This window comes from Pongo abelii, chromosome 6, assembly GCF_028885655.2.
Source record: "Pongo abelii isolate AG06213 chromosome 6, NHGRI_mPonAbe1-v2.0_pri, whole genome shotgun sequence".
NCBI lineage: Eukaryota > Metazoa > Chordata > Mammalia > Primates > Hominidae > Pongo > Pongo abelii.
The window spans coordinates 4,061,405-4,083,189 of NC_071991.2; the positions used below are offsets into that span (position 1 = coordinate 4,061,405).

The 21,785-nt window shown below is 47.1% G+C and overlaps 1 protein-coding gene across 4 annotated transcripts in view; it reads left to right on the forward strand.

Annotated features, from left to right (window-relative positions):
* The window catches only part of SDK1 (sidekick cell adhesion molecule 1), a 974,158-nt gene that overhangs the window by 703,324 nt on the left and 249,049 nt on the right, over positions 1-21,785 (forward strand). For all 4 annotated transcript variants that reach the window (XM_024241289.3, XM_054545732.2, XM_054545733.2 and 1 more), the window contains exons 15-17: positions 13,779-13,926; positions 14,922-15,062; positions 19,955-20,136. In XM_024241289.3, coding sequence (XP_024097057.2) covers positions 13,779-13,926; positions 14,922-15,062; positions 19,955-20,136 — 471 coding nt within the window. The remainder of the gene's footprint in view (positions 1-13,778; positions 13,927-14,921; positions 15,063-19,954; positions 20,137-21,785) is intronic.

The following is a 21,785-nucleotide window of genomic DNA, read 5'->3' on the forward strand; positions in this document are numbered from 1 at the left end:
TATAGGAAATTGTTACAGGATCTTTGGAGTGTCGCTTTTCTAGCCAGAAACCTCTGTGGCTGGTGGCACTTTTGTCCGAGTTCTCATCCTGTATCCAGGAAGAATGAGGTTCACAGACAAATAGAGGGTGAGGAAGATGAAGAGGAGCTTTACTGAGTGTCAGGACAGCCCAGAGGAGCCCCACGGTGGGTGGCTGCTCTCTGTAGGCAAGTTGTCCCATCGTGTCTGCAGTGAGGAGGCCTGGAGTGGGTGGCTCCTCTGCTGGCAGCTCGTCCCAACAAATGTTCAGCTCTCAGCAGAGAGAAGGCCCTGGAGAGGATAGTAGCTTCTCTCTGCGACTGGTTGTCCCAGCATCTGCAGCTCTCAGCAGAGAGAAGGCCCTGGAGAGGTTGTTCTGATGTCTGCAGCTCCCAGCAGAGGGTAGCTCCTCCTTGCAGCTGGTCCTCCTGTCATCTGCTCAGCTCTGGCTGAGCCCAGGGTTTTTATGGTCTTCAGTGCATGCTTTTTTTTGGAGGAAGTGCATGCTGATTGGCCAATGGGTGACCGTGAGTGGGCCTGGAAAAGGCACCACAAGTTCCCAGTCCAGCCAGGGGGACTGGCAGCCCTGCCCCCAGCCTCCAGGCCCTCACTGGCCTGAAGGTGGGGCCTCACCAGAGACCCGCCTTCTTCTGCCCAGGAATCTGTCTGCCTCCTACTGCCATTCATGACACTCATGCTTGCCCTGACTTTGCCCCCAGATCAGAGTGGGCGCCAACACCAGGGAGCAGCCAGGCAGTGAGAGAGGCACTTCCAAGCCTGCGAGGGTAGGGGGTCTTCCTGGGTCCCCAAGAGTGCAAGAATGCCTGAGTCTGCAGCCGTGGGTTTTGGCAGCTGCAGCTGTGCCCAAGAGGGCAGGGATCCTGCCTGCTCCCAGCCCCCCAAGAGCACAAGGAGGCTTGGGTCTGCAGCCACAACTTGGGCAGGGCTTCTGCCTACTCCATGGAATGGGAGGCCCAGGTCTGCAGCCACGGTTTGGGCAGCTGCAGCGGCACTCAGGGAGCTCTCGCCCCAACTCATAAGGGGCAGAGCTTCCACTTGTCCCCGGCTCCTATGGGCTCCTTGGAGTGAGCGGCCCAGCAGCGCCTCCATGCAACAGCTGGCATGATGGCAGCAGCAGGCTGTCTAGAGCAGCTGGCTGCTGCCATCAAAAGGAACATGATACTGACTTGAATGAGCAGTTTTCTTTATCATGTAATACATTCCTTCCATTCCCACTTCTTAGGATTTTTTAAAATTATGTAGGAAAATGTTTTATTTCTAAGCAAATTATTCTTAAAATAACAGAATATTCCATTTAGAAATACCCCTACATTTATGTGAGAGAATTCAGAAGATGAATACGCTTCAGGCTCTGGCATGAATTCCCAAGGCCCTGCCCCCTGGACAGGTTTCAGAGCTGATGCTCTGAGGGATGTGGTCTTCATCTATGACTCTAGGTTCCCAAGCCTCAAACCTGAAATAATGTACTTTTCCTTAACTCAGAAAGAAACACTGTTTTCTGTGAATTAAGAGTTAATCCCGTATCTTCATGTTTTCTAACAACGTGCAGGAGGAACGACCCTTCCGTATCTTCCGCATCACTCACTGTCTTCCACATGGAGTTCCATGCAGTCGGCGTCTCCGCTGCCTAGGGAGTGCTGGCTTCTCTGGATGACCGTGGGAGCTACCTTTTGCAAGTGTGCCATCCATGTGTCCCTTTATGCCTTGGCTACCAGGAAGCCCAAAGCTAACCTGAGTATCTAACTGAAGTACCTCAGTCATTCCTGCTGCTCAGAACGTCTCCATCTCTTTGCATTCTTCTCCTTTATGAGTTTGATTTTGTTTTTGTTTGTACTTATGTCATTGTATCACCCAATTTTATGCAGATTTTCACTTTAGAAGATCCTTAAGCTCTCTTTAAAAATAGGAGATATCTCTCCCGAAACACACACACACACACACACACACACGTATGTCACCATACTTGAAGGGCAGGCTCATGTGAAACAAGCCATCGACCTTCTTTCTCTCCTTTATGTTCTTTCTCCCCATTCCCTTGGGTACAGAGCACAGTCCCTTCAGGCAAGTCTGCAAATCGTGCATCCACTCCCTCCTGACAGCGTTAGACACCAGGAGGTACCAGGAAGAGCGTGAGGTCCATTTTTCAAGGCAAAGAACACTCACAAAATTAAATCACAAATCCAAGAATATATGAGGGGGCATCAGGTAGTATGTGATCGCTTGCCAGGAAAGTGGATCTGAGAATCAGGACCCTCAGGGAAGGGGGGTTCCCTGTGGGCAGGTGTGGGCATGGAGGCCGTTGGAGGTGGGCCTTGAGCAGAATGTTCAGATGGGCAGTATTCAGATGCCCTGGTGCCTTGGTGTGGGAGCTGGTGGCCAAGGACTCCGAGGCTGGGATGCAGGGCAGCAAAATGGGAGTTCAGGAAACTTCCCAGTGAGTGAATTAGTAAGAGCAGAAGGATCTTTGAGCAGGAGAAGCTGGAGGCTGGAGGCTGAAATGGACTGCTTTATAAAAAACCATTTTCTAACTAATAATGTATTTTTAAGTACAAAGTAATACATGCTCACTGAAGCTGGAGAAATAGTAGATGATGTATAAAGGGAGAGTTCTTATCTCCCCCCACCATGAGGGAGCACTGCTAGCAGCCTCGGGTGCATCATTCCTGGCTGAAAAGGGACGCCTGCGAGGGACAGAGAGGGACCAAATGATGCCAGACCCGAGTCTTGTACAACAAAGAGCTGCACAAAGCCGGGAGCTAGGGAAGGTGGTGTGAAAGCAAGTTTTTAGCGAGATTAACCTGGTAGTGGCCTACAGGGAGGTGTGTGTGAGGCTCAGAGAGTGGAGGGCAGCAGGAAGCTGAGGGCCTGGAGCAGGAAGGTGGTCATTCCCAAATTGCTGATGGGGTTTCCCTGAGAAGGAGGAGGCCCAAGATGGCCTAGAGCCCCAGGCCTGGACCTGGAAGCAGGAGGCCCGCTGAGGAAACCGGTCTGGGAAGAGCATCCGTGAGCTTGACTAGAGCATGCTGAGGCTGAGATGATGTTCTGGGGTTCAGGTTGCACTATCCTCCGGACAGCTTGTCCCGCCTCCAGCATGGAACGTTCTGGTGCCCACAGCGGCCTGATGCTTTTTTGTGCCTCTCCGCCTCTGCTTTCTGAAGCATGGCTTGGTTTTGTCAGCTGCTAGGCCAAGACTAGCTTTTGGAGCACGTTCTCTGAAGCCCAGTGCCTCTCCTGAGCCCCTCCCCAGCATCTTTGCGGGAGAGGTTCCTCCTCCACAAAGAGAATCTCTGAGCTGCACGGCTGGGTTGGTTCTTTCTCTGCCACAGGTGCCTTTTCATGTAGGGAACTCGTCAGCCGTCTCCACACTGCTCTCCATGAAAGCTGCTCCTGGCTGTCAGCGCACAGTCTGTTCAACATCTCCATCCCCTGTTGCTATTATGGACTTAAAAGCTGATGGGCTTTGTGCTGTTTTGCTTGCCAAAATGGCAAAGAGACTTTGTTCTTCATGCTTCAAATCATTTTAATGCTGTCTTTGAAACACACCTCACACAGGCGTTTTCTAATGGCCTCGGACTTTTTGGGGAGTATTTCATATTTTAGCTCGTCTTTCTTTGGGCTTTTTCATATTAAGTCTCCCATGCATAGCATTTGTCCCCATTTTAATAAATGCATATCTGGGGAGACAGTACCTGTCACAGGTGTTTATGAAGGAGGGACCATGGCTGTGTTGGAGGCCCAGAGGGGGCTGAAGTCTGCTTCTGAGTTCACTTCCTGTTAGCTTCCTGCCCTCACCAAGACGAGGTGAGGGTCAGACAGCTCAGAGTGGCTCCCACATCCTTGGTTGGTCCTCACCTTCTGGAATCCTCTGGCCCAGGCTGTCCCACAGGATGGCATAACTTCCTGCACAGGAGTGCCTGTGTTGACCGCACGGTGCAGAATACAGCATGGCTCCCATAGCTTGAGCTCCAGGAGGTCAGGCCAGCTTCCATCCGGAGAGGGGCCCCTGCTCCACCCACTGCCTGCCAGCCATCTCCAGCCTGTTGCAGGGGGTTTGCCACCATAGGGATAGGTCTCCCACCCAAGGTCGAGTTCCCCAAGCTTCTGGATGTGTCCAGTCACAATTTCCAACCTCCTCCCCCTTCTCTGGAGGGAATGGCTTCTCCAGCACATCGGCCCACACCTCCCGGTGAGCATGTGTTTCCCCTTGGGTCCAGGTCAAAGTCTGGCCTCAGTGGGCCACCTTTGGTGTCTTGACCTGAGACTCTGGAGGCCACAGTGCCCTGGATGTAAGCAGTCTACGGCCTCAAAGCCTGTTCTGGGATCATTTTGGCTGCATCCATTAGCTGGGGGTTTCATGTATTTCTAAATATCTCAGCTCTTTAGTTCTTAACTTTTTAAGACAAAAACTTGGTGCATTTTAATCCTGAGCTTGCAGACCTTTATGGTTTCTCTAAAGATATATACAACAGAGAAAGTCTTCCCAAAGGGAAGGATATCAAAATGTATTTATACTGTCCACTCTGTGGTGTTTTGTTTTAGGTAGAAAGTATCCATCTACTTCCTATTCTTTCTTCCCCCATTCTATGAAGTCTTTTCTGGCCTAAGCCTCTTTCTTTCTCAAGCGTCCTCAGTGGTTTGTCCCTGTCACTCCTGTGGACTCTGTCTTCTCTTCCAGGGCTGCCACGAACAGGTCTGTTTCACAATGTTCTTTTCAAATTGTGTTTGTCTTAGATGTGTTTCATGCCTCAATAGAGTCACATTCATCCGGGGGCCCTCGCAGTCCCCTTGCAGGAGTACAATCTGTTCTACAAATGTATTTACCAGCTTAAGCTTGGAATTCTACAGTGCCACTAAAAATTATGTTCCTTTTGTCATTGTAAGAGTTTTTTAACTAGAATCCTGCAGAAAACGCTTTATATAACCTTTGCATAACTAGTTATTATCTATGCTTCTCTCTTAATGCCCAGATGAGCTCTGACTAGACCAAGAGAAGCTTTTTCATAGCCCTGGCTGTGCCCGTCTCTGAGCCCAGGCTCCAGCCTGGAGGGATGAGTGGCTCAGAGTAGGAGTGGGTTCCGAAGCCTCACCCCAAGCAGTTTAACTGCATGGAGGCTGAAATTCTTTGTTGTCTGGGCTTTCAAAACTGTGTTATTTCTGTTCATGTGATGACAGTAATTTAAGGGCACTTTAATATAGAGGAGGAAATGTCATTCCTTCCGCCAAACTAATCTCAGTAACTCACTGAGCTGAACACTAAGATATAGGTCGGAGTCTCCAAAAACGTGAAAGTAATTACCCAAAGCATTGAACAACAATGAGAATGGTTTAAAAAACAAGAACTGCAGTATGGACCTGTGCCTGTTTCATTTCAGTTCCTTCCCATACTCTTTATTTTCCAAAAATTTTAAGTGAACTTCTATCATTTTTTATGGCATAAATAATGTACATACACAAACATATATATACAAATACATATACACACAAAATATACATAAAATTTACCATTTTTTACCCCTTTAAGATGGAAAAAAATGTGGTTGGGAGATGGATATCTGGTTCTCAGGGGTGGATCCAGGTTTAGTTGTGTAATTTTGGAGCTCTTGTTAAGAAAAATAATACAAAATTGAAAGAGCCTCTGCTGGGACCCGGGGAGGGCCCGATGCGATGGGAGCCAAGAGCTCCAGGTCGCTCTGTGCATCCTTCTTCTGGGGTTGGCATGAGCCTCCTTCCTGGAGGGCACTGGGCAGTGCTGTTTGCAGCTCATGGAGCCCTAGCCCTTTGCTGTTGCTCCACCCCATGGGCATCAGGCCCCACCAACACTGAGGAGTTCAGCTTGAGCCATGTCTGAGACACCTCATCCTCCAGCCTCTAGCCTCAGGAGGAATCCCAGTGGCTTTAACCCCAGCTCTCTGATAGCCCTCACTCTTGTGTGCCTGGGCACACGCATGTGGACATATACACATGGATCTGCTCTTCTCATGCAAAACACATGACCTTCCACTGCAGGTTCCACCCAGGGCCTCCTAACCTGCCCCTCCCCTGCCTGCTCCGGACCAACCACTCATGATAGGTCTTTCTTTTTTCTTACTGAACTTTGTATTTTAGAGCAGTTTGGAGTTTACAGAATTGTTACAAAGATGGACCCCCCCCCCCAGCTTCCCCTGTGACACTGGTGTGGTGCCTTTGTCACAGTCAGTGAGCCCACAGTGATACCTTATTGTTCACTGTAGTCACTGCCCCCTTCCGAGCTCCGCAGTCTCTCCCTGATGACGTCTTTCCCGCTCTGCTGCAGGATCCCATCCAGGATCTGTTTTGTAGAATGTCACTCAATCGGGATTTGTCTAATGTTCTTCTCGTAGCTAGACTGGGGTTATGGGGCTTTGGGAAGAAAACCAGGGAGGTAAAGCGCCATTCTCATCACATCACATCAAGGGTGAACCCTGTCAACGTGACTCATCACTGCTGATGCTTGATAAACCTTCCAGACGTGGGGAATTTAACCTGATCTGTGCCTAGGGCTAGACTCTCAGCAGCACCTGTATTGAGTGTGCAGTGCCACCCTAAGGAATGCAGCCTGCTTATACTTGGTGTCTAGAGAGACAGTCTGTTGTGGTGGAGGGGAGCCTCTGATTAGCGCAAAGCCTCCCCTCTCAGCTCCATGGTGGGGGCCCTCGCGGGCATTGCTCCAAGACAAGCTCATCTTCTCCTTCATGTCTGCGACCAAGCCCTTAACTTTGCAGCTTTAAATCCTAGGCAACAATGAGATGTGGAGTTTGCACAAGGAGCATTAATGGTGAGTGGAGAGACCCTGAGCCTTCACTCCCTCCATTTCTCATGTGGAAATGAAGATCATTATATCCCCCTCAAGGTTACTGTGAAGGTTGAACGTGTACACATATAGGCATCAACAGTAGCTCCAACAGAGTGGGTGCTTTTGTTCCACAAACACGTATTGAGCTCCTACTGTGTGTCAGGCACTCTTCTAGTTGCTGAGGACCTAACAGGGAATAAAATAGATCCCAAGGGAGCTTAGCCAGTGGATAACTCTTTAAATGGATCACCATGATTATTATAAGCTAATACTTATATTTCAGGAGATTCAATATGCAGACTGTTGTAGCAAAAACAGTAGTAGAATTCAAATTAGAAAAATAATAAATTTGCACCTAATTTTTCCACTTAACTGTAACCTGGGGGAGCTATCCTTATTTTAATGAAAGCATGCTCATTCTCATTCATATAAAAATGAAAAGTAAAGCATCAACCAAATTACATTTTTCACCCACCAATAGACAATTACAACAGTTACAAAATGCTCCATGCTGGCAACGCTGTGACAAAAATAGTCACTTTCTAAGAACTTTTTATTATTAAAAGTACTAAATACACACAAAAATATAGCTCCAACAACCAATAACATTTTAACCATATTTATTTCATCTGTTCCTCGCTTTTCTTTTGGTAGAGTGTTTTAAAGGAAATTCCAGAAATTATGTCATTTCATCCCTAAGTGATCAGTAAGCAGCTCAAAAAGTTGATTACACCTAACAGAATTAATAGTGGTCCTTAATATCACCTGCTATTCAGTCTATATTTAATTTTCCCTAAGTGTCTAAAAAGAAAGGTCTTTTTACACTTGAATCAGGGTCCAAACAAGGTCCATCCATCGTACTGGTTGTTTTGTGTCTCAGTGTCTCTTCATCCACAAAACCCCCACCTACCTCCCCACTTACTGCCTGGGCAGAGGCCATGACAGTTGTCCTATAGAAGGCCCCAGGTCCTAGATTAGGATTCTGGTGATTCTGGTGTTTAATTGGTTTCTGCACCTTTTTTTTTTTTTTTTTTTGAGACGGAGTCTTGCTCTGTCACCAGTCTGGAGTGCAGTGGCTTGATCTTGGCTCACTGGAACCTCCGCCTCCCAGGTTCAAGTGATTCTCCTGCCTCAGCCTCCCAAGTAGCTGGGAATACAGGTGCATGACACCACGCCCGGCTAATTTTTTGTATTTTTAGTAGAGACGGGGTTTTACCATGTTGGCCAGGATGGTCTTGATCTCTTGACTTCGTGATCCGCCTGCCTCGGCCTCCCAAAGTGCTGGGATTACTGCACCTTCTTTATTGCTTGGAGACTGGATTTGAGCTGCCTTCCGTTTCCGGGTGGTTTCTTTTCTTATGTGAGAGTGTGTGTGTGTGTGTGAATACTTCTTGGGTATTGCCGGTACTTCCTGCTGTATAACCCAAGGAGGCACATGACACCAGCTGCTCCACTTCTGGTGATGTTGAGATGGAGCCACTCTAGATAGCCGCCACCTGTGAAGTTCAGCAGAAGTTATTTAAACTTCCCTGAGTCTTGGTTTCCAGGAGTGAAAAAGAGGCCCGGTAAGACCTCCCCAAGCAGGTTTCTGTGGCTACAGCCCTGAAAGCACTTCCAGGCTGCAAACTGCCACAGAAATGTTATGTATTAATAATATGACAATGCTTTTGGCAATTAAGGAAAATCTCCCTGCTGGGTATGGTGGTTCACTCCTGTAATCTCAAGACTTTGGGAGGCCAAGACAGACAGATTGCTTGAGTCCAGGTGTTCAAGACAAGCCTGAGCCACATGGCGAAATCCCGTTTCTACAAAAAATACAAAAATTAGCCGGGCACAGTGGCGCACACCTGTGGTCCCAGCCTGGGGGATGGAATGTGTTGTAGGGCTAGGGGTGGAATGGATCATGACTGAGGCAGGAGGATCGCTTGAACCCAGGAGGCGGGGGTTGCAGTGAGCCGAGATTGCGCCACTGCACTCCAGCCTGGATGACAAAGCGGGACCCTGTCTCAAAAAAGAAAAGGAAAAAAAAATCTTCTTTCAAAAAACATGTTCCTTCTTCAGACACCTTTAATTGAGAAAATGATAATGCTCTTTTTTATTGGAAAAAGCTTCCAGTACATTTTCAAAGATTGGAAACCACCAGCTTTTTAAACCGACAGCTAAAGCGGGGTTGTGATTCATTCCTCACGATTCTCGGCCTTACCACTAAGAAAACAAAAGTGTAGTGATGCCCTCTGTAGAACGGAGCCTGGCTGGGGAAGTGTAAAATCCCTCAGTCTTCTAGATCTGAGAGTCCCTGAAGGGGAGGAAAAAAGGTGTTAAACGTTTATGGGATGGTTTCCTTTATCAAAAGATTCTTCTACCTCCCAGCCTCCAAGACAAGCACCCTGTGGCCCTCTTCTGTGAGGACCAGCTGGGGGAGGACCCTTTTAAAGGGGTGTTGCTTATTGATTGTCAAGAACAGACTTGCTATTTAAATTTTAACAGTTCTCAGCAAGCTTGCAATTCCAGAGCTTGAGAATGAGCAAATCCTTCCCAAAACAATTTTTTTTTTTTTTTTGGTACAAATCAGGGTGCCCAGAGATGGATCGGTTCGTTTGTATTAGTTTTCACTTTAATCTCTCTTCCTGCCAGACCTTTTATTTTCTAGTGGAAGAGGAAAAAGAATAAAGAAAGAATCCTATAGTTGCAGCAGGACTGAGCAGAGCCCCGAGATGCAGAGGTAATTAATAGGCCCTGTTGTCAAATCAAACCAGGCAGCAGACTCTGGACCCTGAGGCTGGGGTTCTGGACTTTCGGGAGCTGTTTACACTCCGAGTGAACAAACAGCCAGGATCAGGCAGGGCTAGGCTGGCGGGATGGGGCCGAGGGCAGGAAGGCGGCATCTCTAGGCTTGCTCTGCCTCTCCCGCAGTCTGATTAATCACCTCAGTCACCTGGTTACAACAGTTGTCCTCTTGACTGTCTCTTTCTGAAACCATGTTTGTTCACTGTGCCTGACCGAGCAGGTGAGTGGCTCACTGCTAGACACTGTGATGTCTGAAGGAAGAAAGGGGTGGACGAAGAGCTTTACTGAGTCCAGTATCAGTCAAGCTTCCTGAAGGAAAAGATGGCATTCCTGAATGAGAGCAATCAAGGAGGAAGTTTTAGAAGGGGAATGTTTGCAGAGGTGCAGGTGGAGGGGAACCACTGTTATCGGGGTCTGGTAGCCTCAGAGTGGGTTTCACTCTAAGGTTCAAGAGCCCGAGGCAGTTGCAGAACCCCAGAAGGAGAGATGGTGTAGGGTGGCTGCTTGGAAAAGAGGGGGACCCTTTGGATGAAGGACACAGGTAGCCCCAGGCAGCCTCCCAGTGAGGAAGGAAGAGCCTTACATTTGCTCCCCTCGTCTACAGGAAGCCTCAGGGCAGGAGTCCCCAGGACAGAGCTGGGTAGGGAGGGTGGAGCTTGGATCTAGGGAGAGCAAGCTATCCAGCACACTGGGCCAAGCTTACAGCTAGATGCTTTCAATGTATGTGATTTCATACTCGGGGAGTCTTGGGGGTTATATATTATCACCCCATCTTTTCATTATTTCCTTTAATTTGTTTTTTGAGACAGAGCCTCGCTCTGTCACCCAGGCTGGAGTCCAGTGGCGCAATCTCGGCTCCCTGCAACCTCCGCCTCCCGGGTTTCAGCAATTCTCTGCCTCAGCCTTCCGAGTAGCTGCGATTACAGGCACCTGCCACCACGCCCGGCTAATTTTTTTGTATTTTTAGTAGAGATGGGGTTTCACCATCTTGGCCAGGCTGGTCTTGAACTCCTGACCTCGTGATCCACCCGTCTCAGCCTCCAGAAGTGCAGGGATTACAGGCACTGTTTTAATCTTTAATGGTAGTAAAACACCCATAAAAAATTCATCATGTTCACTGTTTGTAAGTGCACAGCTCAGTGGCATTAAACACATTCATGCTGTTTTGCCGCCGTCACCACCATCCTTCCCTAGAGCTCTTTTCATGTTGCAAAACTGCACCACTAAACAATCACTCCTCATTTCCCTTTGCCCTGCTCCTACTTTCTGTCTTTGTGAATTTGACTGTTCTAGATGTCTCATGCAAGTGGAATCATACAGTATTTGTCTTTTTGTGACTTATTTCACGTAGTATACTGTCCTCAAGGTTCATCCATGTTCCGGCTTGTGTCCTAATTTCCTTCCTTTAAAAAGCTGAATAATAGCCATTGTATGGGCAGATCGCATTTTGTTTACCCGTTCATCCATCGGTGGGCAGTTGAGTTTGTTAGGAATAACGCTCAAAATCCTAAGGAAACTGAACACTCGAACAAAGGATTCTTAGCAAAGCAATTTTACTTCTGCGTAGAGAGGTGCCTCCTTGGCCAGTCGCCATGACAGCACACCTGAACAAAGGGGCACGAGAGCCTTTATTCCTGACACAAGTCCTGCCCAGTACCCTTTCCCCATTGGCCGGGGTCGGGTCGTACAATCTAAACTAATTCCGGTTGGCTAAACATTTGATTTTTTTAAGATAAGGTGGGCACGTAAAAGAAAGCGAAGAGGAAAGGGGAAGGGATGTTCTGTAACGAACTAGAAAGTTAGTCCTCTTTCAAATAAAGAAAGGAATGTGAGCTGGTACTGATGACACCTGGTACTGTGGCATGCCTGGGCATCTAACAAAGGCAAAAAGGAAAAAAAGGGAAAAGGCAGCGGGGGGGAGGTGTACTATAAATTAAAGAATAAAAGATAGATTGGGTTCTTTGAAGAGAAACCTCATCATATCCCTCAGGTTGCTTCTACCTTTTGGCTACTGTGAATAAAAAGCTGCTTTGAACACAGGTGTGCACGTATCTCTTCGAACCCCTCCTTTCTGTTCCTTTGAGTGTATACTGAGAAGCAGAATTGCTGAATTCTATGGTCATTCTGTCTTAATTTTTTGAGGAGCCACCATACTGTTTTCTGTAGCAGCTATACCATTTTATATTTGCAACAACCGTGCAGTGGGGCGGAATTTCTCCACATCCTTCCCAACCCCTGTTATTTTCTGTTTGTGTGTATTGTGTTTTCTTTTAATAATAGCCACCCTAGTGGGTATTAGATGCAATATCATTGTGGTTCTGATTTGTCCACTGTTTTCACGGAAGTTCAAACAAAACTGAACACCCTTAAGTGGGAGAGCTTGTAGTCAGCTGTGGTCTCCATGCTTCTTTCTTCTACATACCAGTTCTCTTCAGAATGAGAACGGTATTTCCATGGAAGCTGGACTTGGCACGAAGGGGCCCTGCCTTCTACCAACCGAGTCCGGTTGCCCTGATACTGGGAATGGCCTTTCATCTTCCGCATTGACAAATGGCTGTTTTCTGTAAGGGAGACTGCTTAGCAAACCAGAGCACCATGAGCTGCATGATACAAGTGGAAGGGTTTTAGGCTTCCAGAAAAGGGAAGTTGCTGTGAGTTCTTCCGTAGGTAACTGGGAATGCGCACATTTTGTTTTTAAAGGAGACACACAGAGAGGGGGATCCTCATCAGCTGCCCATTATCCATGTCACTGGAAATCAAAAGCTAAGAACACTGAAATGCCCAGCTGGTGGCGAAGACTGCGTTCCCAGAAAGCCATTTTTGGAAGCGGCTTGATTTGAAATAATTAAAAAGATTCCATCTTCATAGCCAACTGGCTTCATGCTTCAGAGCAGCTTAACTGTGTTAAGGAATCCAGTGAGCAGATTCTGAATTAGTGATAGACACCTCTGTGTGAGGCAACAGAAGTTGCCTTTGAGAGTCTCGTTTTCATTTTGGAGCAATTTAAGACCACTGCTTGGTGATCGGTAAGGAGCTGGAGTGCATTTCTGATGAGCTCGCAGGCGCAGACTTACGAATCCTCGCAGTTGGGGCTGTAGGTTTTTGGAGAAGCGGCTGGGATTTTATGTGTGGATGCTGACATGCAGCTGGTACTGTCTGTAGGCTCCGCCTAGCCCAGCACCATGGTAGAAAGCGTGTGCCACCTCTTTCTGACCATCTCTAATGTGGGTGAAAGGGACGTTAGCGCCACTTCAGGTCAGTGAGACAGCTCGATTTCCAGCAGAATTTCCCCCACCCAGGTTTTACTTCACTAATAACTTGAAAATTCAGTTCAGGCATCATCACAATTCAGAATGGGAACCGACAGCGGATGCTGGAAGTCACTGCCAAGACCTTGTTCATTCCAGGGCATCACTCTACAAAATGACTGGGCTGAAAAGCCTGTTTAAACTCTGCAAAAAATCCACACAAGGGTGTAGGATCTCCAGCAGAACCTTCGGAAGCCTTGCCGGCGAGAGCGCATTTGGCTGGCAAGAGTCGCTCTTGCACACCTGCTGGAAAGCTGGGTGGGAAGATATTCTAAGCTCACTGTGAATTTCATTACGCCTCTCTCCAGCCAAAGCCACTCAAGGGTGTGGTGGTATAATGGGCCTGCCACGCAGATGGGCTGCGAAATACACAGCCCATCTGTCTTTATCATGCTCATTTCCTCTTTTATTAAAATGTTAATGAATATAGTTTTTATTTATCATTCAGTGACATGTGCAGCATCCTTTTCTGGGAGACAAATCTGCAATCTGCCTAACCATGTGAACCGACAGAGAACTGTCTCCCCTTACATACTGAACACAGGAATTAGGGACATTTTGGTTCCTTTTAAACCGCCATATGCAGGTTGCACAAAAAAAAATCCCTTTGCTCATTGATGGTGGCATGGGGGGAAGTTTCCTTTCTGGCTTGCAAGTTACTAGCCACATGGCCAGAGCCTCAGTTTCCACACCTGGTAAATGGGATAAGCATTCCTTCTCCTAGAGCTGTCCTGCTAAGCAAATGAGATGTTCCCTGAGAAGGCCTTTGCATTCACCTGTTATTCAGACATGATAAGTCTGTGGGCTTGAATTTGTTTTCTTCATTCTTTCAGACTCTCCGTGGAAGGTGCATCTGTCAAACGTTGGCCCCGAGATGACAGGCGTCACCGTGAGTGGCCTGACTCCGGCTCGTACCTATCAATTCCGGGTGTGCGCGGTGAATGAAGTGGGCAGGGGCCAGTACAGCGCCGAGACAAGCAGGTGCGTGAATCCCGCCCCAGGTGGGGGTGCAGAACAGCCAGGGGCCGGAACGCCAAAGAGAAGCATCACGTTAGGTGGTGGAATTGACCACAGCAACCTGCTGGCCTCCCTCAGGGAGACCAGCCAAAACGTGAGCAGAAAAGCCTGTCGCAAAGAGGGAAACAAAGTCCCACACAGGCTTAGCTGGGCCTTCCTTCATTGCTGTGAGGCAGGTTCCTTGGATTTTTCCTGTGGCAATCTGGCTGTGCCTACATAAATCGCTCCTGACCGCACAGCCCTCTGTGTCCAGGAAATTAAGAGCTTACACGTTTTCCATATCCTTTGCCCACCCCACTGCCAGGTGGAAGCTGATGCCACAGTCTTAACAAGTCAACACCTAGCGTGCTGTAAGGGAAGCTGAAGACTCTGCTGTCTCTGCAGAGGCGTCACATTCCTGAGCGGTCTTCATGCTCTCCCATCCCTGCGAGGGCCGCCTCTGAAAAATCTCATTCGGAGGTGACGTGGGAAAATGGCTTCATCACATTTCAGCACACCTTCCCCAACCAACCTGAGCTTTCAGTGGGCTTGACTTGTAGAACAGCTGAGCTCTAAATGCCTTTTTTTTTTTTTCTTTTCAAAATGTGGGAGTTTGATATGAGAAATACTGAAAGAGCCGGAGAAAACAGTTTGGGAGGAGTCTGAGACGGCAGACCCACAAGCGGACGCGTTCAGGCTTGCAGTCTTTCTAAAGGACTGAGGTGCTGGGTTTATTCACACAGAACAAAGTCACCTCCACATTTTCCTCATTGCTTGGTTAACTGATTTTCTATTATGTTGATTTGTGGTAACTGTTTCTCATGTCCTTTCGGTTTCATTGGCTGTGTGTTTTGCTTTTCCTGAAACCCGATTTTTGTGAATAGTCAGGCTCAAGATTCAGCAAGATAGATGAAATGCAAATGGGCCCCCACTGTTTCTGGTACTCATCTCTCTTGTTCCTACCCGTCTTTTATTTATAGGTTGATGCTACCTGAAGAACCACCCAGTGCTCCCCCGAAAAATATAGTGGCCAGTGGGCGGACTAATCAGTCCATTATGGTCCAGTGGCAGCCACCCCCAGAAACAGAGCACAACGGGGTGTTGCGTGGATACATCCTCAGGCAAGTACCCTGTGACTGGCCATCTTTAGGCCACCATTAGAGCTGAGCGTCGATTTCACGGAGGGTTGCAAACTCTAATGTCTGTAAGAGCCAGACAGGAACCAAAGGAGTCAGGCCAGGTGTGAGATGTTAGGGAGTGGTGGAGACTGTGGCAAACTGGAGTGCACAGGCCAATGTGGGCAGCCTCGCAGAGACATTCTGTGCATATCCAACCATAAATGACATACACAAAACTGGTGACGGGTAGCATTTTGGCAGGAGAATGGAGGGGATATTAGGGGTTGGAAACAAGGTATATTATTCATTGTGAGGCTTTTTTTTTTTTTTAGATGGAGTTTCGCTCTTGTCGCCCAGGCTGGAGTGCAGTGGTACGATCTTGTCTCACTGCAACCTCCGCTGCCTGGGTTCAAGCGATTCTCTTGCCTCAGCCTCCCAAGTAGCTGGGATTACAGGCATGTGCCACCACACCTGGCTAATTTTTGTATTTTTAGTAGAGACAGGGTTTCACCATGTTGACCAAGCTGGTCTCAAACTCCTGACCTCAGGTGATCTGTCCCCCTCAGCCTCCCAATCCTCAGCTAGGATTACAGGCGTGAGCCACCGCACCTGGCCTCATTGTAGGTCTTTTGATTCCATTTAAGTTTTTAACCAAGGGCATGTGTTGTTCAATACGAATAATTAATTTCATGTAATTATTAGCCAGTTGTCACCATGCTGATATGTTGCTTGCTAATGCCAGATCTTCTAGTATTTCCAGAAATCCAAAGATCTAGCTTTGTACCTGAAACCTCACAACTTTTAGATGTTGGAAATGAAATCAATATATTTAGGAACAAAGAGCAGGGCTAACGCACACTTCTGCAGGCCAGATGTGGCTGAAGGGTAGCCAGTGTGCTGTCTTTGCTTATAAAGGACAGTTAGGCTTCTAGAATTATTGGGAACACTGTATCTGAGCTTGTCTGTGTTTGAGAGAAGAAACCTCCTTTGCCAAAGCTGCTCATTTTAAAATTGTACTGAACATGATCATTGCAGTGGCCTGTTGACACAAGTAAAAGCAAAAGTAAAGCAGAATTGCATGATAATTATTAAATCTCTTCCAATAGATTGCACCAACTGTGGACGTATTTGTTCATTTTACCAGTGTTATTGGGACAAGAACGGTGGGTATCCACTTATTCCCTTCCTGGGCTCGTTCCAAGTGTGTGATCAGTAAATAGTGGCTAACAAAGGTCTTCAGCAGACAGATGTAATTTCTTAGATAAATGTGAGAAATTGGGAAATGTTGCATCTTCAGCTTCATTATCCTTGTGTATGAAGGGCAACGCCTTCCCTGTATATATGTGTATAGCCATCCATTCATCATTTAATATGTGTTTTTCTATGTGCCTGGACTATTTGCCTGTCCAAACCAATTTGCCGTTGTTTTCAAGTTTTTCCTCCAGCATCAGCATTCTCTTCTAAATGTAAGCCAGACTGTGACCCACCTGAAGTGGTTTAAATGGGCCATCCCCAGGGGTACACAAAGAGCTCCAATCAGTAGCAAGGCCCCTTTTGTCTCAAGGCTCCAACTGTCCTTCCTCATTTCAAAGAAGAGGGAAGAGGAGCTTGCAGTTCTGTCCCCTCGGGGTGGGGGTCGCAGGCTCTGGTTCCTGTTGATCCCCTGGGACAGTTCCTAATTGCCTGACCACCTCCGCTCCAGAAAACAGCCCCGTGTCCCCGCCGCCTGCGGCCGAGGGCTCCTGTGGCACTGCTGCTCTTGCCCCTGCCTTAGCCATTACCTCTCATTCTGCACCCATCCACTAATGAGGATAATTGGCCACCCTGTCTACCCAGCAGCACTGTCATCCCTCTGCCTCTGCCTTTCTTCAGCATGTGCAGGAAGAGTTTCCTTAGGCTGAAGCTGTCAAGTAAGGACTTTAAAAGTCATTCCACAGAACCAGGCCCGGGGCACAGAGTTTAATAATAAAGTCTCTCTGATGTTACGAGGCCACTTCAGGGACTGCACATTTCTCTATTTTGTGGGATTACTACTGTTAAAAGGATTTTCTGTGATGGGGTCAGTAGAGTTGGGTGCTGGAGATGAGGGCATCTTCTGTATTTGCAGGAGCTTAAATCCAGAAAGCCCCAAGATGAGGGTGCACTACCCTAGGCCTGTGAATTTCAGAAATGAAAGAGCCATGCCAAAACGAATTTGCTTAGAAACATTTCCGCATAATCCTCCGGTCTGCACATCAGCTCTCTGTTTGTGAGTGTGTATCCTCCAGGGCACAGTCTCTGTGTCAGATCCAAGGCACAATGCAAGGAAAGCAAAGAGAAATAAATCACTTCTGTGGCTCCAGCCATAAGAAGTAGTTAGGATGCGTGTGCAGTAATAAAATATTTATAATAATAGGCAGGGTGTTTCTTTGAGAGGAGCATAGGGGTTATGTCCTTTAAAAACATTCTCCTGTTTATTTCTGTATAAAAAATCATCTTGTTCTGGCTGAGATGGTCTCCTGGGCAACATATCCTGCCAGCAAGAGGAGGCTGCCCTGCACTTCCATGATTGATTGTGACCTTCTTAGACATCCTGTGACTATTACAAAAGCACCCGGAGCCGCTGGTCAGAACGGGCCAACGCGCCTGTTCCAGAGGGGAGCGCAGGCTCTTTGGAAGACGTGAATTCTGCAGTTTGTTTTTCACAGTGGTATTAAGAGTGGCCCCAGAGAAGATGGGTGGCTCATGCAGGTGTAGTTCCTTATAACTCATAGTTATCTCTGCCATACTTCTCAGTAGAAGAGCAGTGTTTAAAAATGTATATATATTTAGGGAGTGCTTTACACCTTCACATGTCTTTTATATTCAGTGTCTCCTTTGACTCTTGCAACAAGAATGGAAATGCTACTGTCATTCCCACCTTAAAGAGGTGGAAACCAAGGCTCGGAGAAGTTTGGAATTTTCCCAACACCACCCAGCTCCTGAGTGGCCATTGAGCAAAGTCTTCCGATGCTGGTTCCTCAGCTCTTCCCTGGAATGTGCATTGTGTAGCGTTGGGTCCACACGAGGAATTCTTCTTAAGGGGCATCCTCATTCCATCGCAGCGATTACAGATGGTGCTTGGTGCCAGCATGCCCAGGCTACTCAGGTGCATGGTGTGGGCACAGAGCCAGTTTCTACCTTTTCCCAAATGGCTGTCTCAGTCCCATTTATTTTAAGAGTTCATCTTTTGTAGATGGTGAATGTAAGTGGAAATACCCATCATACAAGTGAATCCATGCGAAGCCTTTCTCCCAGTGGCCCACTGCCTTGAGGACCATCATGCTTCATTGGTGATCTGAACACCCCCTGGGAATTGCACGTGTACTTGCTTAGTGCAGGTCGCTCAGTAAAGGAGTCAGAGATGGACACACTATGAAGCTAAAACGTGGTTTGATAACTTGACTTTCATTTTTTCCCATCACGGAATAACGCTGTCCCTTCCCTGAGTCTCCCACCAGGCAAGCCCAGAGGCCACTTGCTCCTTTCAGGCAAGAGACAGAAGGAGGCCTGGTACCTTCTTGCTATTCAAGGGCTGTCTGCTTATCATCATTTGTTTTCTATCAAACAGGCCCCACCAAGTACACATGGTCAGCAACAAGAGGGAACGAGAGAATGCTCTCGGAAACTCCTGATTTTTGTGAAGAACCTTGTGTGACCATTTGTCGATTTCCTCACTTCATTTTCAAGCCCTCCTTCTCTTGGGAAAGTTGTTTTACATTTTAGGGCCTGAATTTCTGGGTTTCTTCTCTCCTTCGATGTCAGCAGCCTTATGATGTTCTGGTCCATGCGTGTCTGTCTCGGCTCCTTCCCATTCGTGCTCAGGTGCCCTGCCCGCGTGGGACCACACAGGTAATGGACATGGAATCTGCAGAGCCACAGAGCTCAGAGATCAGCGTCCTGGAGGAGCCTGAAGATTTCTACTCGCCGTGAAAAGCCAGCGGATTTGCTGCCACTCAAGTGTGGGACTGCGAGGCAGGAGCCACTTCTGGGATAGAAATTAGAGGCTTTTGGAAGCTACAGGATGACAGGGCAGTCACTCCTACTGGGCATGCCGCTGGCTTTACCTGGGGGGCTGATCCAGGAAAGCTCAGTAAATTACCTGAGTCAGTTCAGTGCATTAACTTCTACAGACTGAATCATGGAGAAACATATGCTAATCAAAATAATACAATGCAAATCTTCTCACGGTACACACAGCAATTTCCTAATTTATACATCCTAAGTCCTGAGTTGTGTACATTATCTTTTTCATAAACACTACTTTAAATTTCCACCTTTAGTACGCTAAGAACATAGTACCCAAGCACTCACAGAGGTCTTCTACAAAGCAATTTGTCATAGTTAGTACTGGACTAGTATTTTACAAATTTCAACACGTTTTCAAAGCCGCTTATTCCCGTTCTGGAATACACTTGGACAAACCTGCAATTCCTAAATGGAGTTCTGTCCCTGGAGACCACAAGACCGTGTGCAGCCTGCTTCTGGAAGTCTCCCCACATTTCAGACTCAGAAGAGGAAAGTGTTTCTCAAACTGATTTACAGCAATTCCCTGATGGAAGTCATGTCTGGAATTTTTGGTCCTAAGTCACTGTAGTCCCTAGATGAGTTACATGTAAAAAGCTGTAATTTTTTCTTAACCATTATGTAGTTGAAATGTCAGTTCCATTTTGCCTTGAGCTTATAATCACTGTGAGATTAGAGCACACTTTTCAAAATCATCGAGTTGGGAAATAGTATTGTTTAGGGCTGACCTCTCAGCTCTGCTCTTGATTATTTACTTCCATTTCCCCCTAACCCTGCAGAATAACTGCAGGTAAACGCTGTTCCTGGGTCCAGTTATTTCCTTATCATGATGGGCTTCCTTCGTGGCGCAGGTACCGCCTGGCTGGCCTTCCCGGAGAGTACCAGCAGTGGAACATCACCAGCCCGGAGGTGAACTACTGCCTGGTGACAGACCTGATCATCTGGACACAGTATGAGATACAGGTGGCAGCGTACAACGGGGCCGGCCTGGGCGTCTTCAGCAGGGCAGTGACCGAGTATACCTTGCAAGGAGGTAAGCTTGTCTCCAAAACCACAAGGTGGCAGGATCTTTGCCGGGGAATGGGATTTGCAAAGTTTGACTGGAGTATGTTAGAAAGAAAAACAGAGAATTCAGTCCCCTAGGGAGCGTTTACAAGAAAATTCATCACGTATTTAATGGGATCTCTCCAGCTATTCCTCAATGAAAGCAGAACCATAGACAGGAGACAAATAATATTCCAACTCTTTTTCAGTGACTAAGGAAGTTTCTGTACATGCCTTTTGACGGGTGCATCTAGTCTTGAAAAGTCTGTGGAAATGGATTTTTCTAAGTGGAATGATTGTAGGTTTTCACAGGAAAGCTGGCTGTGGAATTCTGTGTGATATTGTGAGTGTTTTTCAAAGAGCACGATGATTATTCACTGTTTTATTTTTAACGACGTAACGTGATTATTGGTAATCGAATTTGCAACGTGGTACTTTTTTTGGTTGCCCTTTTCAGTTATACGAGCAAACAATCTACTAAGTCAATAAAAACTGCCCCCCACCCCTGGAAAAATTGACCAGACATAAACGTCATAAAGCCAGTGGTTCTTAAATATACGTGGTGAGACCCGGGTGCGGCGTGGCAGGCTTTCCCCAGCATCTGGTTCCTCCGCTGTTTTCTGAAAGATTCAGATCTCAGCCCCAGGAGGAGCAAGCATTGGGAGATCTCCTCCACATCTGCATTTCACTGTTACTGCTCTTAGCAGGAATAAATAGACCCTCTCCCAGCATAGCCTCATTTGTCCTACAGCAGCCCAAATCCTTGCCCAGGGAAGTAATTTTTCTACTGAGTCTAAAATTCTTTTTCACTCTGTGATTTATGCCCTTGCCTGATTCACAGGTGTGATTTTATTTGCTTAGGCATTTTTATTGCTACCAGACTTTGACCTTTTTCAAATGATAAGGTTTCTGACTGCCCACTTCTCTCCCCAAATCATGCCTGAGACCTAATGTTCCTTGATATTACATGCTGTTATTATCATCCCGTATTGATTGGCTGTCTGTTGTCATCTGTAAGTCCATAAATCCTCCTTTATAAATTAAGTACAGTCAGTTCTGCCTGCACAGTGACTAGCAGAAATATTTAAAATGCAGGACAGCCATGAAGGACCTGTCCATCTGCAAGTAATTCTTGATTACTCATTTGAAAAGGAAAATGGCTGAAAACCTCGACAGTTAACGTTTGCTTTAGTCTATTTAATAAAATAACAATAAACTTAGAAACACTTAAAAAGACTCCTATTACTATTAGTAATCTCTTATTACTATTAACTGTGACTGTTTCATTTTATTTCCGGTGCATTTGAGTTCTGCGTGAGGCAGAGGGAAGTGGATCTCCACCTAATTGAGAAGGGCTTTGAAACTTTGGACTCTGGCTTTTATTCAGTTGGCATTGGGGAACCATGAAAGGCTTAAGATCTGTGAGTGACATGAGCAAAATGCTGCATTAGGAGGCGGAATCTGTGCGTGGGTGTGCAGGGAAGATGAGAGGTGGGGAGCAGAGAATGGCAGCAGGGACTCCAGGGACAAAAAAATGGAGTGACCAGTGTCCCCCAGCTCTGAAGGCTGGCAATGAGAAGAGATAGGGATGTAAGTTTGGGTGGGATGCCATTGTTTTCAAAACAGCTCACATGGATT